A 14,951-nucleotide genomic window follows, 5' to 3' on the forward strand; every position below is an offset into this window, starting at 1 on the left:
ATTATAATTCATTATTATGCATTTCAACATATTTTATACCCCGTGCTTATTAAAATACATAACTTACTTTAACACTCTCTAATTCTTCATACATTATAATGCATTATTATTACCTTTTATAGTTTTTTTCCCTCAAGTTTTCTATGATTCACTGTTAAATTTTATCATATTTTAATTATTAATCTAAGCATTTTTTAAATCATGAGACATTGGAAAATTATATCTAAAACTAATCTTATTTTAAGAAATACAAACTCAAAATTATAAGAAGATATATGACAAGTGTCTTTTGAAAATTATTTTTAATCATAATAAGAAAATATAGGACCAATGTCTTTTAAAAATTACTTTATAATTGAAAATAATAAGACAAGTGATAAGGTAATTTTACTTTATACTTTTAAAAGATATTTTAAATATATATGTTAATGTATTAAGATACAAATTAAATTATTATTTTAAATAGATGGATAGATTTGTAATATGAAACAAAAAATTTGAGATATAGTAAAATTGTAACAAGCATTTATCAGTTCAATGACATTTATGACAATTCTTACTTAACAAAGGCAAAGTTCATTATATTTCACTCTTCGCATAAAGTCAAAAAGTTCATACAACAATTGGCCATCCAATTCATTAAATCTTAATACAAGTAAGCATGCCTACAACACACCACTAATGGAAACCAGCTCTCATGATAACGCAAATTAAATCTCATAATAATAACTGACCAAACTGTTCTGTTAACCGGCAGGGACTAGCGCCACAACAGTGGCTCCTTGTTATACCATGAAACTTACAATATTTATGTTATTCCAAAGTGAAATCTGATGTAAAATAATGATAATTCATAAGAAATTACATGCACTCAGTTTAAATGTTTGATTGATTGATTGATTTTTCAGGAGATAACATATTCTTATGGAGTACAGTAATGTATGGTAATTATTAGAATATTATGGATGTGTGAGAACAGTAATTATTGGAATGTTATGGATTTGTGAGAGTGAATGAATCCACGAATCCATAATAGGTTCTAGAGAGTTACAGATTTGTGATAGTGAGAGAATCAAGAACAGACTTCTTATTCAGACCGTTCATCTGCAACATATCCATGAACTCCCCATACGAACACCCCTTGTAAATGGGTGGGCAAGACGAATCGACGAGCTGTGGAATAGGCGCAATAAATGTGTTCATAGATGGACCATACGCTGTCACCACTGTTACGCGTTCTCTCTTGTTGTTTGTCACAACTCGATGCACTGGGCTCTTGTACTTGCCATTGCTCAATATCTGCTCAAACTTGCAAATTATTATTATTAGCAGATGCAAACATCTAAACACATTACAGGTACAGGTCTGTCTATGGAAAATCTGAGAGAAAGGTACAAATGTCCAAAACCTGTGTTATGTCCCCAAGATTGACAACCAGCGAATTGGATATAGGCGTGACAGGAACCCACCGATCCTGGTGCAAGACTTGCAGACCGCCCACATCATCCTGCATTAGGAGGGTGATGCCCCCGGGGTCCGAGTGACCTACTGCACCAAGGACCAGTTCCGGATTGGGGCAGGCTGGGTATAAATTGCATGACATGAGCTGAGAATAATCCCCAAATACATCATTTATGTATTCAGTGCTCAGTCCCAAGCTCTCTGATATTACTCCCAACAGTGTTTTCGCAAGTTTTCCGATTTCAGTAGAGTATTCTAAGTTAGCTTTCCTGAAAAATCACGCATTGCAAAAGAATACAATGTGTTAGCTGAAACAGGCAATCAACCTTTGGAAGGGAAACTAAACATTGCTTGTTGGTTATAACAATCTAACAGTGACTGCCACCGAAGAGAAAGTTGGTATATAAAAAGAATGAACTGATTTTAAATTGGAGCATAGAAAAAATTTACCGGGAAGAGATTTGAGGGAGATCCAAGGAATGGGAAAGGGTATTAAGAGTATAGTTATGACCATGTTCGGAGTGAGCACACCCTGTGTGAACGTTGTGAGAGAAGTGAAATGCAAAAGGCTATGAGACATTAGTATATCTTGCCACTGGGGTTGGAGGTAAAGCAATGGAAAATCTAGACATTACAAACACAGAAGCTGTTGATTATATGGTAGGAAGTGGCATGGTATGTAATGAACAGTGATTTGATTGTGTTTTAAAGCAAAAGATTCCATTAGTTCTGAGTGTAAGGCCCTTGGATATGGTGAAGTTTGGAACTAAAGATAAAAATCCATCTCATTTCAATTGCTGGAAGTTTCATGTGCACCATGACAAACTGCTATGTAAAATATAGGAGAGGAGAACAAGAAATTTGTGTGCTTCATCTCTAAGAAGCTTAATAATTCCCCTTTTCCAGTGAGGGTGTTGCTGCCTGAGAAGAGTGTGTCTGCTTGGATCCTCCTGGTCTATGATGAGTTAGAGAGATCCATCCAAAAGACCACGGAACACCAGATTCAGGTATTTCCATACCACCTCATTGATCCGGATGCTGCAGATGTAGTGGATGCGTATTCATTATATGGATTTCCTGATGCAAAACTAGCTCCTAAATTCTACTATGAACACTTAAAACTCGATGTACTTGCCACATTTCAGTGCAGATTGGATAAGAGGACTCAAGTCCTCTGTAGCATTAACTGAAATTACGATAAACTTAAAGGAAGTTCAAAATAAATTAATTCTTCAAACTTCATGATAAAGTCAAGAAAACTACTGATGATGGCAGACTGTTGGGTTTCTATCTTAAATGCCAATAAAAAAGAAGATCCTATAATCGTTTTCTAGCACTATGAGAGGCAAAAGCCAAGGAATATTGACTTTAACATTTGCAGATATGGTGAACTTCATGGTCAGCCGAGTTCTAATGCATATTTAGGTTAGTTGTGTTGATGAAGTTCAGGATTAACATTTGCAGATATGGTGAACTTCATGGTCAGCTGAGTTCTAATGCATATTTAGGTTAGTTGTGTTGATGAAGTTCAGGATATGACGATGGCTAAAATTGTAGCGTTAAAATGTGTGCTCAAATTTTCATAAAGGCTATGCCTTCGTTGGTAGACACATCCCAAAAAATTGCAAGAGGTGTTAATTTTTTATGCAAAAAAATTGGAGATCCATTTTACAAAGAATTTCTGGCAGCAGATAACTTGTCCTCTGAAACTAGCATGGGAAATTTGTTTCATCTAGTCCCAAAAAATTTCAAACTCAAAATAGGAACATTAAACTAGCAAAGAGTGTCATGGGACTTCTCTATCATTCCTTTCCTTTTGTTGTAGATAAATCGTATCCAGAGGCCAGTTTCATATTTGATGAAGCTCCAATATTTCTTGAAACTGAGGATAGTCTTATGAAAGCACTTTCTAGTCATAGAAGAAAATATTTTTCAAAGCTTACATAGTAGCTGCTAGAGCGATGACAGTTACCTTTGGCAACAAAAGTACAAGCAGAACTTAAACAGGTTCAAGTTTCCTCACAGGCCAAACGTGCAAAAACAAATCAAAAGCTTTTCTGTTGACCAACAAATAACAATATCATAGTTAGTCATCCATTTTTACTGCCCATGGCACAATGGTGCTATGTCCTATTTTGTGGGCAACAGACATGCTACTTATTTATGGGATGAAGACTACTATTTTTCAATTGAAATGTATTCAGAATTGGTCATTGCTGGTAACAAACTTACTAGAGCAATTTGTGATTCAATCAGTGGGATGAGCTCTCTTATGAACCAGGATGAACTGAAATTCTTTCCCTGGATGAGTGCCAAGTATTTTGACAAACTTACATCTTCGAAAACATGCTTAAAGGAAAAATTATTTAACCAACAACACCAGACTGAAAAGTTTTTCCATTCTTTCCCTGGATGAGTGCCAAGTATTTTGACAAACTTACATCTTCTAAAACATGCTTAAAGGAAAAATTATTTAACCAACAATACCAGACTGAAAATTTTTTCCATTAATGATCCGTAAACTGCCGTGGATATTCCACTAGACAGTTCGTCACAACAGATCTGATAGTAATATATTAAAATTCTGAATTGTTACACTATTACATTTTAATTAAACTTCTAAATCTATAAATTTCAATGTGATTAGTGCATGCATGCAAAAGGAAATTATGCAGAAAAGTAGAGAACGACAAAATAAGCTCACACACATATAAAAGACAAGATATGCTCTAGGAAACCCTTTCGGGAGAAAACTCAACTAGAAGGTGAGGTTGCTTCGCTCTCTTTCTCTGTCTGGAAAATAAGGCTACAGGTACAAAGAAGTAATGTTTGTGGCCCGTGAGTTGCTATAGTGCATAGATGTTCTCTATGTGCTCTACCTCATATCTCTCCTAGCTATCTTTGCTCAACTATGGAACAAAACGCTATCAAAAGAATGTAATGTTTCTTCCTCCTAATGTCTCGGTTATAACACAGCCTAATAGCCTACTAATGGTTAAGTTTGACTACATCAACTCTCAAATAGAGTTACAATATAGACTTTTAGAGTCTTTTACATCATAATCACGTGGCTAACCATTTTTCCATGAATAATAGGGGCTGACCATTAGGGGAATTTTTGAGGTCTAAAATGGGCGTCCTAAGAAAAATGTACAACCAAAATAGACTTTATGAGAACCAATAGGATTCAAGATGATGATGTCAACCATGGGGGATGATTCACCATTTTTGGAGTAAAAAAGTAAAAAGATTAAAAAATAATAAAACTATTTTTTCAACTCGTATTTTCAACTTATCTCCCTAAGGTTTTATTCAAATTTTGAGCAGAGTACTCGTTGGATGCAAAATTTAATTCCTCATCCACGAAATACCCATGTTGCATACTTTGGATGGATCCTGCAACATGAAAAAACGTGATTAAATAAGAAATACATGAAAAACGTGATTGTCATCACGTTTTCTCATGTATTTCTCATTTTTCATGTATCAGGGTCCATTGAAAGTATGCAACATGCGTACTTCTTGGATGAGGAATCAAATTTTGCATCAAACGAGTGTTTCCGCTCAAAATTTGAAAATACGAGTTGACAAAATAGTTTTTTCTTTTTTCCCTCTAAATTTGATTATGTAATCTAATCTTATTTTATTATTTCCACTAATATTTTATAATTTCCTTAGGAGGCCCATTTTAGACCTCAAAATTCCCCTAATGCAGCGTCCTCCCGAATTATATGTGTGAAAAAATGAAGGTCAACTTCTGAGTGGCATAACATTTGCATACAAACTCCAATTAACGTGCTTTTTGCGCCATTGGAAAGATCTTTGTACATAAAACAACATGAAAAGGTGTCGCACAAAAGCATCAAAGTTTTACCCCCAAAAAAACGTCATTTGATGTCTCAAAACACTCCCGGAAGGTTTCAGACCCCATTTCGCCAAACTAGTTCTCGCCGATAAAAGTGGTCCCATGAGTTGATTCCTCCACTTTTTCCACTCTGAATGCATCGAGATGGATAACAAATAATATAATGATCCAATCCAAATCAATTAAAAACATTCTTAATGAATTGAAAACATACACACAGAAATGTCTATAATTAACTGCTATTATCACCCATTGAGAACCACTCTAACCATTGATTTTATATTTTTCATCCATCCTGATCTTGTCAATCCAGATATGCTACATGGTCCCTACATCATTCTCACAGAGCTCATATTTATGAGATATGAGCATTGTTTAAAAAATTTAAAATATATATGCATTTGACACCCACATGGAAGTTGTCTGCTCAGACTAGACCAAACACATGTTATTTGAAAAGCCTTATACAATTCAGTCGGAAGGCAGTTGGATGACAAGTCGCCTTCTTATGAGGAAGCCACACATGAAGTTAAGAGTGAAGCCTGGATCTCGAAGTCTGAATCTCGGGTCATTAAAGGCCAATTAGAAAATAGTGAACCCAATACACTTGCTTCAAATAAACCACAGAGGCTTGTTATGTTTGTTGAATCCCCAAATTGGCTTCTCAGGGGATGGTTTACTAAAGTCGGAATTAGAGAGAGAGACTCCAGAATAGGAAAAAAAAATTGAGTATTAATATGATAATGTTACAAAATGCCTGGCAAAGGAAGTATGAGTTGAGGACAAAAGAGGCAGGTGAAAGGGTGTCGAGATTTCCACAAGGGAAACAATATATTCCTACGTTTGATTTGGTAAGGGTTCCATTGCTGGGTGAATGGATTTTGGAAGGTGACAAGGACCTGGAGACCAAGACCTTGATAGAATACTTTTGTGGTCGAGAACCACATAATTTTATGCTTGTTAATTGGATTGGATTTTCCTGGGCTATTGTTACTAAAGGTAGGGTTCACTTATCTGCTTTACAAAGATGATTCAATTCTTTTTTGTTCCATAGTCTGGTGGACAAGAAAGCAGTCTTTTCAGGGTGTCCCTGAAACTATCGTTCTTCCCGTTTGCTCTTAAAACCTTGGTCCCAATCCTTTGATTTGAGACAGTTTTGAAGGAAAAATTCAGCCTTGTGGGTGCGCCTCCCTTGTTTGCCCCTTCATCTCTAAGGCCAAAAGAATTTCAGTATTGTGGAGATAAGATTGGCTCCATCCAGGGTTTGGCCCAAGAAACTTGTGACAGGGTGGGTACTTAGAGAATTTAGGTGGTGAACGAGATGAACAATCCTAGTGTCAAAGGATTGACTATGAAAACTTACCTTTTCATTGTTGGTTCAGCCTCACCCATAGGGATCTATTTCAATATTTCCCTAGGAAATCTTCAGCCAAGGTCCAGGAGGAAGAAGAACAAACTGTCTTCGGAAGTTGGGAATAAGGCCAGACAACTCGAGGAGGACACCTCTATGACGCACTTGTCAGGAGATATATGCCTTTCAACATTGAGGCCATTAGGGCTAGAGGATGTGAAACACTGATTAAGCTAAGGGCAACAACATGAAGGTTGAAGAGAATGGGGTTTCTTTCAAACCCATGTAGCATGTTGCAAACTTGGGGCTAATGGTATCTGCAACCAATGCATTTGGGGGGGGGAGGGGGGGTTTGGGGTTTCTACTGAAGCATCTTTCCCTTTGGATATTGGAGAACCACAGTCCTTCGCCTTCAAGTGGGGGAACCAAAATATGAAGATTTAATCCTGCCTTACACCCCACATAGTGATCAGGAAGATACGATTGTTAATATGTTTGAGCCATCTTTAGATTTTCTTGTTGTCATCCCTCAGTGATAAGTCGCATAAATTTTGAACGCGGTGTCTAATTTTGATTGACCCTTTTGACTTCGACTGCTATGACAAGCAACCAGGTTGTCGAGATCTTATCCTCCAACCACCTTTCTCCTCAGGCCACTCACAGCATGTCCCTAGCAACAACAACGAATGATGTATGCCTCAAATAGCTAATGGGCAGGAGTTCCTAAATTTGATCATTAATTACTCCAGATTCAAGTTGCAAGAAAAAAATAGCATGTAGGCAAAATTTGGATTCTCCCGTTTCATCCTCTGTCCCTTCTCATGGTAGCAAAACCAATCCATGGTTCATTTATTTTCCCACCTGCCACGCTTATGATCTAGCATGAGTATTATGATAAAGATGACCATGATGCTTCCTTGTTTTATCTAATGATTAGTCATAGGGGTAAGAGGTATGATATTGATCTAATGATATGTTAGCTACATTGGCCATATGACTATACTTAGATGATGTATTGTATGCCAACATAGGTTAGGGTAGGTAGTTACATTGCATCATTATGTGTGCATCCTACTTACACATTATTCATGTTGTTGCTTTGCATTCTAGATTGGATTGCATCTAGCTGACCTTTTTCTTTTCAGCATGGATTTACTATATCATATAAATGCAGGGGTGACAATCAGCACCACATACACATGCTAGCAAACAAGTTGATTTGGGTGTGCGGGTAACAGGTCTGCAAACCCAGGGATTTCAAGGGTTCTCATGAATTCCCCATTTGAGCATATGGATCATGCGCTCTGTGGTGAGCAAATGTTCGTAAGTTGGAGCCAAATGTTACCCAACAAAAGTGGGTAACCCTATAAGAGAAAAAATTTCTTTTGTCTTGGACAACCAGCTAGCCAACAGCCTTACATATTGATTAGTGATGATGATATTACCACGTTCCTCTGCCATTTGCACAGGCCATACACCTCTCACCATCTAGCATTCCCCTTGAATAAAGGTGGGCTACCACTTGGCAGGTACTTTAACCATTTGCAATCAAGTGCTTTTACTTAATATTTTGAGCATTTTAACATGGATAAAGGGGTGATCTAGATAATTGACCAATCTTGACTATAAGCTTGCTCTCTCACCTTACCAATTAGGTTAGTCTTTAGCCCTAGTCCAGTGGGACCCCCTTTAAGGCCTTAGGGTTATGGAGGAGCACTACTTGGGAAACTTTGATTGAAGTAGCGTGTCCATAACCATTCCACACTTACCACTTTTCGCCCTTCTCTTGATACCGCATCCATCCTTTGAGTTAACTGACATTGGTTCATTTGGATTTGACACTCATACATCCACATCCTTAAGTAGGGATAGAAAACTTCACCAATGGAGATGACACAAGGCACCAAGAGCTACCTTTTGGACACATGGAGATGTTTCAAGGCTTTGATTTGAGGACCCTTCCTCAAATTGTGGTTGATCACAATAGTTGGAGATGCACCTAGCCCTTGTATGCATTTCTAGAGCCTCGTTATTCCTAAAAGGGCGTGACATCATGCTTAGAGAGGCATTATGGCTCATGTGTGGGCAAATAGTGGCATATTTTATTTTGTTGAGCTATTGGGTTGGCTTGTAACCCATTTCTTTATTTCTACTAAAAAACAAACTTGTTATAGGTGTTAAAATCTGAAAGTTCTATGCAGAAATTTAAAAATTATTTGCAGTAACTTAAAAGTTCTATGCAGAAAATTGAATGTACTTGCAGAAAATTGAATGGAACTGAATGTACTTTGCCGAAAATTGAATGTACTTTGCAGAAAACCGAATGTACTTTGCCGAAAATTGAATGTACTTTGCAGAAAACCGAATGTACTTTGAAGAAAGTTGAATGTACTTTGCAGAAAATTGAATGTATTTTGCAAAAAACTGAATGTACTATGTTGTTACAATTAATTAGAATGCAGATTTCTTCTTCACAACTTTTCAGAACAGCAATTGTAGATAGAACATAAACTTAAGGATCATATAAAGACAATCAAATACAAATATGAGACACTGAGAGTTAGGTCCAATGACCAGGGCAAAACCCACAAAGGAAAAACCCAAATGATTCTTCTTCTATTAGATTTCTTCAATTGTTCAACAGAGTACAGAGAGAGAGAGAGAATGAGAATGAATAAAGTCACCAATGTTTGATCAACTTGCAGCTGAAGTGCTCTTGCTCTTTGCTGGAAAATATCATTTTTCTCTTAATTAGATATTGTCATACGCATTTGCTCTAGCTCTTCCCTTGCTCTTACTCTTCACTTGCTCTCACACTTCTCTTGCACACACTCAACTCTAGCTCTCCTTCTTCACAATGAACATGTTACTCTCAACTCTCACTTGCTCTTGTTTAAATAGATGAAAAATGAGAGTTACAAAATGAATTCATTCCTTGAACCAATAATAGAAGAATTGAATTCCATGAAGGAGGAGTTACTTGAGGAGGAATGTAACTCATCCCAAGAATAGAGAGAGAGGTACACTTGTCTTGAGGAGTTACAATTCGAATTAGGGAAAGAGAAAGGAAAGAGAAAGTATTTGGTGAGAGTTACAAATTGAATTCAATAAGGGAGTTACAAGTGCATTTAATGAGGAGTTACACTTTTGTCATACATTGAATTAGTGAGGGAGAGTTACATTCTCTTAAGTGGAGTTACTATTTTATTCCAAGAGAGAGGTTCAATTTTCCAAGTAAGAGATTCTCAATTTAATTTACTTATTTCATGAGAGAATTCGTTTTTATTAATCCATTAAAGGTGAATGACTTTAGACTATTTTATAAATAATAGTATCATAATAATAATAATAACACTAACAATGATAAAAATATTAATTATTGACTTGTATAATCATGATTGATATTTTAAAGTGGATTCCATATGTTGAGATCATCCTTGATCATTTAGACATGAATTTCTATTTTTGGAAACTCACTTCCAAATTGAAATGTGACTTTACTATTTTTGGAAAGTCATATTAGAATTGTTAGAAATGAAATTTTATTATAGGCGGTTCAAACGAAACCGAAAGATATGATTTCTTCTAAGAGAAATTCATCCCTGAGCTGTCAAATTTTAATACTCCCTCTCAGTAGGGGAGGAATTTCTTTTGAAATCAAAGATCTTTGCTTTCTTTGATCTCTTTCATTCATCTCAGTTCAACTCTATTCGGTAATATCTATAACAATGAAGTCGCAATTTAGATAAGAATCATCCACTTGACACAAATTTGTAAAGGAAAAAACTATCACATGTCACGTAAACAAGGACTATACTCAACCAAATTTCATCTCAAAAAAAATGTGATAAAACACAGACATCACATAAACAAGACTCAAACAAGTCACACAAACAAGAACCAAACACAACCAAGTGTCAAGTGGTGGAACACCTGCATCCTAGACAAGTCTCACTACACCTATTGGCCAGATAGGTGGCTCTCCCCACGTCCCAGACTATGGGTCGAATGCACACTGAGGCCTACTCTTGTGGCACACACTACACAAGAGGTCCCTTGTCCTCAAGAGCTTTCCGGCATCATTCCCTAATCCTGTGAGCTCTAACAAGGGGGAAAGGCAACTCAGTGTTCTCGATCAACTGTGACCACCTCCCTGAAGGGTCACATCTATAAGTCCAAGTTGTTCTCTAAAAACTAAGAACTTCCATTTTGGTAAAGGCTTGGTAAGAATGCCAACTATCTGATCATCAGTGGAGATGTGATGGAGCCTCACTACTCCTCTCTGCACCATATCCTGGATATAGTGATACTTGATCTCAATATGCTTGGACTTGTCATGAAACACAAGATTTTCTGCAAGACGAATCTCGCTCTTATTGTCACAATATATAACTATTGTGTCTAGAACTTGCTCAAATAGTTCCCCAAAAAGCTTTCTTAGCCAAACTGCCTCACAGCTAGCCATGCTAGCAGCAATGTACTCAACTTCAGTTGTACTTAGTGCAACAGACTTCTGCTTTCTACTCATCCAAGAGATCATGGCAGATCCCAAGCTAAAGCAGCACCCAGAAGTGCTCTTTCTATCAGCAGAGTTACCTGCCCAATCAACATCAGTATATCCATGAAGTCTTACATTTTTAGCAGTATATTTCAATCCTAGATTTATAGTTCCATGCAAGTATCTAAGTACATGTTTTGCAACAATCCAATGGGCATGAAAGGGATCAATCATATGCTGACTTAAATTGTTTACAACAAAGCATATATCAAACCTAGTGTTTACCAAAAACATCAAAGCACCAATGAGTTGTCTATACTCTGTGGGGGCTAGACGAGGTCCTACAGTTTTGCCACATAGTTTCTTAAAGTTCATTTCCATAAGAGTATGCATGGACTTACATTCTACCATAGCAAATATTTCAAGAAGTTTAACAACATATTTTCCTTGAGAAAGATAAATTTCACCAGGTCTTTGCCATACCTCTAGTCCCAGAAAGTAATGCATCAAACCAAGGTCTTTCATTTCAAATTCAGAAGCTAACTCCCTCTTACACTGGAGGATAAGAGGTTCTCCTCCTATCAAGAATAAAACATCAACATACGATACCAAAATCAATGGTATACCTTGGACTGTCTTGAAGTAGAGGTTTGGGTCAACAATGCTTCTTGTGAAACCAAGCTTTATCAGTGAGCTATCAATGTGGGCATACCAAGCTCTTGGAGTTTGCTTCAACCCATATAAGGCTTTCTTCAGTCTGTATACATGAGTTTCTCTGTCATGTTCTTCAAAGCCTTGTGGTTGTTCCACAAATACCTCTTCCTTAAGAAAGGCATGTAAGAAAGAAGTTTTCATGTTCATTTGGTGAAGAGTCCTAATCCAGGTGGATGTTGGTGGCCACCCACCTATCCCACATGGACCCCCACAACTATCTCTTTCAGTTTTTCAGTTTCCTTAATTGTAAGACAATGTACTATTTTTAGCAGTTTTTCGGATCCTGAACTTCGGTGCTGTTTTGAGGCCATAAACGACATTTTTTGGGAAATCTGGGAGCAACATGGGTCCATGGGTCGATGTTGCTCTTCCCAAAGTTGCAGTCCTCGAATAGATCTTTCTAACGAGCTATTGTGCATGTCAAATGGAGATCGTATGCCAAAGTTACGACCCCAGGAAGTTGATGTACTAATTTACCTGAAATAGAGCCCATAGTTTGGCGTTTCATCTCCTAGGGTTAAGTTTTTGGATGTTTAGGGTTTTCCATTGTTTCTCAACAATAAATAGGCCTTCGAGCCTCATTGTAACACAGTTTAGAGGCATGTAGCTGCCACATCTCTTCTCAGAGATAAGCTACCATCGCCATCGCTGTTTTATTTCCATTTCTGTTTGTAAGCATATTTCAGTATTTTACATTAATGAAATGAAGCATTATTTTCGCTGCATCTCTGTATTTATGGTTATTTCTGTAATTTGTTGCGTTCCTGTTTAAATCCGCATCAAGTCCATCCCTGGCTAGCCGCTAAGGCAACAACAAATCGAATAGTAGAATATCGAGCTACAGGTGCAAAAAATCTCATCATAATCTATTCCCTCTCTTTTAGAGAATCCTCTAGCTACAAATCTAGCCTTATATTTTGCAATACTACCATCTGCACCATGTTTAATCTTAAACAACCATTTGGAAGTGACAATAGATTTACCATGAGGTCTGGGAACCACTTCCCAGACATCATTTTGGATGATGGACAAGTATTCTTCAGTCATGGCATCTTTCCAGACTTGTTCTTTTGCAGCTTTTTCAAAGGTGCAAGGTTCTGCCTAAATGATGTTGCTCATGGCAACAACGTACCCTTGAAACCAACTTGGCTTCTTACTTTGTCTAAACGTTCCTCTTGGGGCAACATGTTGTTCAGCATCTTGCAAAGTATCTCACAGCCATAGTGGTCTCTTTCTGGTAGGAGAACCATGTGGTGGAGGATCTATAGGATCCATGGAACCCATTGGATTATCAACAAGTTCATTCTCAGGTTCCAGTTCAGACTCAGATGCGAGCTCTTTTTCATTAACAGCTTATCTTTCAGCAACGGCATGAGGAGGAGGGTCTCTTGCTTTTCTAAGAGTTGCATCTTCATCAAATATTACATATTTGCTAAACTCAATAGTTCTTTGACCAGGTACATAAATTCTATAAGCTTTTGAATTATCACAATAACCAACAAACGTACCTTTCTTACTTGAAGCTTCCAGTTTGTTCCTTTTCTCTTTCGGCACATGGAAGTACACAGGACAACCAAAGATTCTCAAGTGACTCACCTTAGGCATTTAACCAGTGAAGACTTCTTCAGAGTCTTATTGTCTGAGGCCTGATGAGGAGCTCTGTTTTGCACATAAACAGCAGTATTTGCAGCTTCTCCCCACATAAACTTAAGTAGTTTTTGATCATGCAACATGGCTCTAACTGCTTCCATAATGGTTCTATTTTTTCTCTCAGCCACACCATTTTGTTGTGGATTATACGGCACAGTGGTCTCTTTCTTTATTCCAGCGTCTCTGCAAAGATCATTAAACTCATTGGAGGTGAACTCTCCCCCATTATCAGATTGAAAAGCTTTGATCAGCTTTCCCTTTTGATTTTCAATCAACTCCTTGAAATCTCTGAACATGTCAAATGCTTCCCCTTTCTTTTTTCAGAAAAAATATCTATGTCTTGCGAGAAAAAACAACAAAAATCATGAAATACAAGTAGCCACCAAGAGAAATAACAAGCATAGATCCACATAAATCAAAATCTATGAACTGAAGTACTTGACTAGTTTTGTTCTGCTTGAAGGGAATGGTCCCTTTATATGCTTTCAACTTGCACATCCTGGACAGACTCCTTCATGATCCATTCTAATCTCAGGCATTCCAGAAACCATCTTCCTTACATGAGATAAGGCTTTGTAGTGTAGGTGAGCAAATCTTTTGTGCCATAGCTCACACTGAAGATCAATATCATGGACCAATGCATGAATGGGTTTACCATTGACTTTGTAAAGCCCTTCACATCTTGATCCAAGAGTGAAGGCTTCTCTCATACTTGAGTTCAAAGGCCAAGTTAGAACTTTTCCATTAATAAAAGCAACTTTCATTCCTTTATCTTCTAGAGCAGATATGGATACAAGATTCTTTTTCAAACCAGGTACATACAAAACTTCTTGTAGAAAATTAAGTTTGCCATTATCTAATTGAAATGAAACTGAACCATAAACTTTAACTTGGTGGGTAGAATATCTCCAAGGATAACATTTAAATTAGTCTCTCTCTCAACTAGATTATAGAGTGCCTCCTTGTAACCAGTTAAATGTTTGGAAGCACTTCCAAACACTACTATCAACTAATCAGCTATCAAATGAATCTGCAGAAGAAGAACTGGAAAGAGCAGAAACAATAAAATATTATGATTGAGTTTCTGTTGCATTATTTCTATATCTTGGATTTCTTGTTTTCTTGGGGTGCCCTTTTCTTTGATTCTCAGAAGAGTATTTTCTGTAATCAGGTTTTCTTTTGAATCTAGGAACTCTTCTTCTTTCTTTATTGTCACGAGCAAAATGACCATTTTTTTACAATTAAAGCATATAACTTTTGACAAGTTTAGATTCCCTTTACTTGATTTGAAAGAAAATTTCTTTTTATTACCTTTCGTTCTCTTGTCATAAGGTGAAAATGTAGTAGGTTCACTTTCTTCATGATGTGAAATTCCTCCTCTAGAGATCATTCTGGCCTCCTCTTGGATACAC

At 37.0% G+C, this 14,951-nt stretch overlaps 1 protein-coding gene across 1 annotated transcript in view; it reads right to left on the reverse strand.

Moving 5' to 3' along the window:
- Positions 1 to 695: 695 nt before the first annotated feature.
- LOC149207230 (protein DMR6-LIKE OXYGENASE 1-like) overlaps positions 696 to 14,951 on the reverse strand; it is a 67,501-nt gene continuing 53,245 nt past the window's right edge. Inside the window, exons 3-4 of the mRNA XM_089395670.1 lie at positions 1,409 to 1,730; positions 696 to 1,299 (exon numbers count right to left, since the gene is read on the reverse strand). Of these exons, the coding sequence (XP_089251796.1) occupies positions 1,048 to 1,299; positions 1,409 to 1,730 (574 nt within the window). The 3' untranslated portion in view covers positions 696 to 1,047. The remainder of the gene's footprint in view (positions 1,300 to 1,408; positions 1,731 to 14,951) is intronic.

Source organism: Pinus tabuliformis, chromosome 1_2, assembly GCF_031772625.1.
Source record: "Pinus tabuliformis cultivar Carrire ecotype Pingquan chromosome 1_2, CPIR1, whole genome shotgun sequence".
NCBI lineage: Eukaryota > Viridiplantae > Streptophyta > Pinopsida > Pinales > Pinaceae > Pinus > Pinus tabuliformis.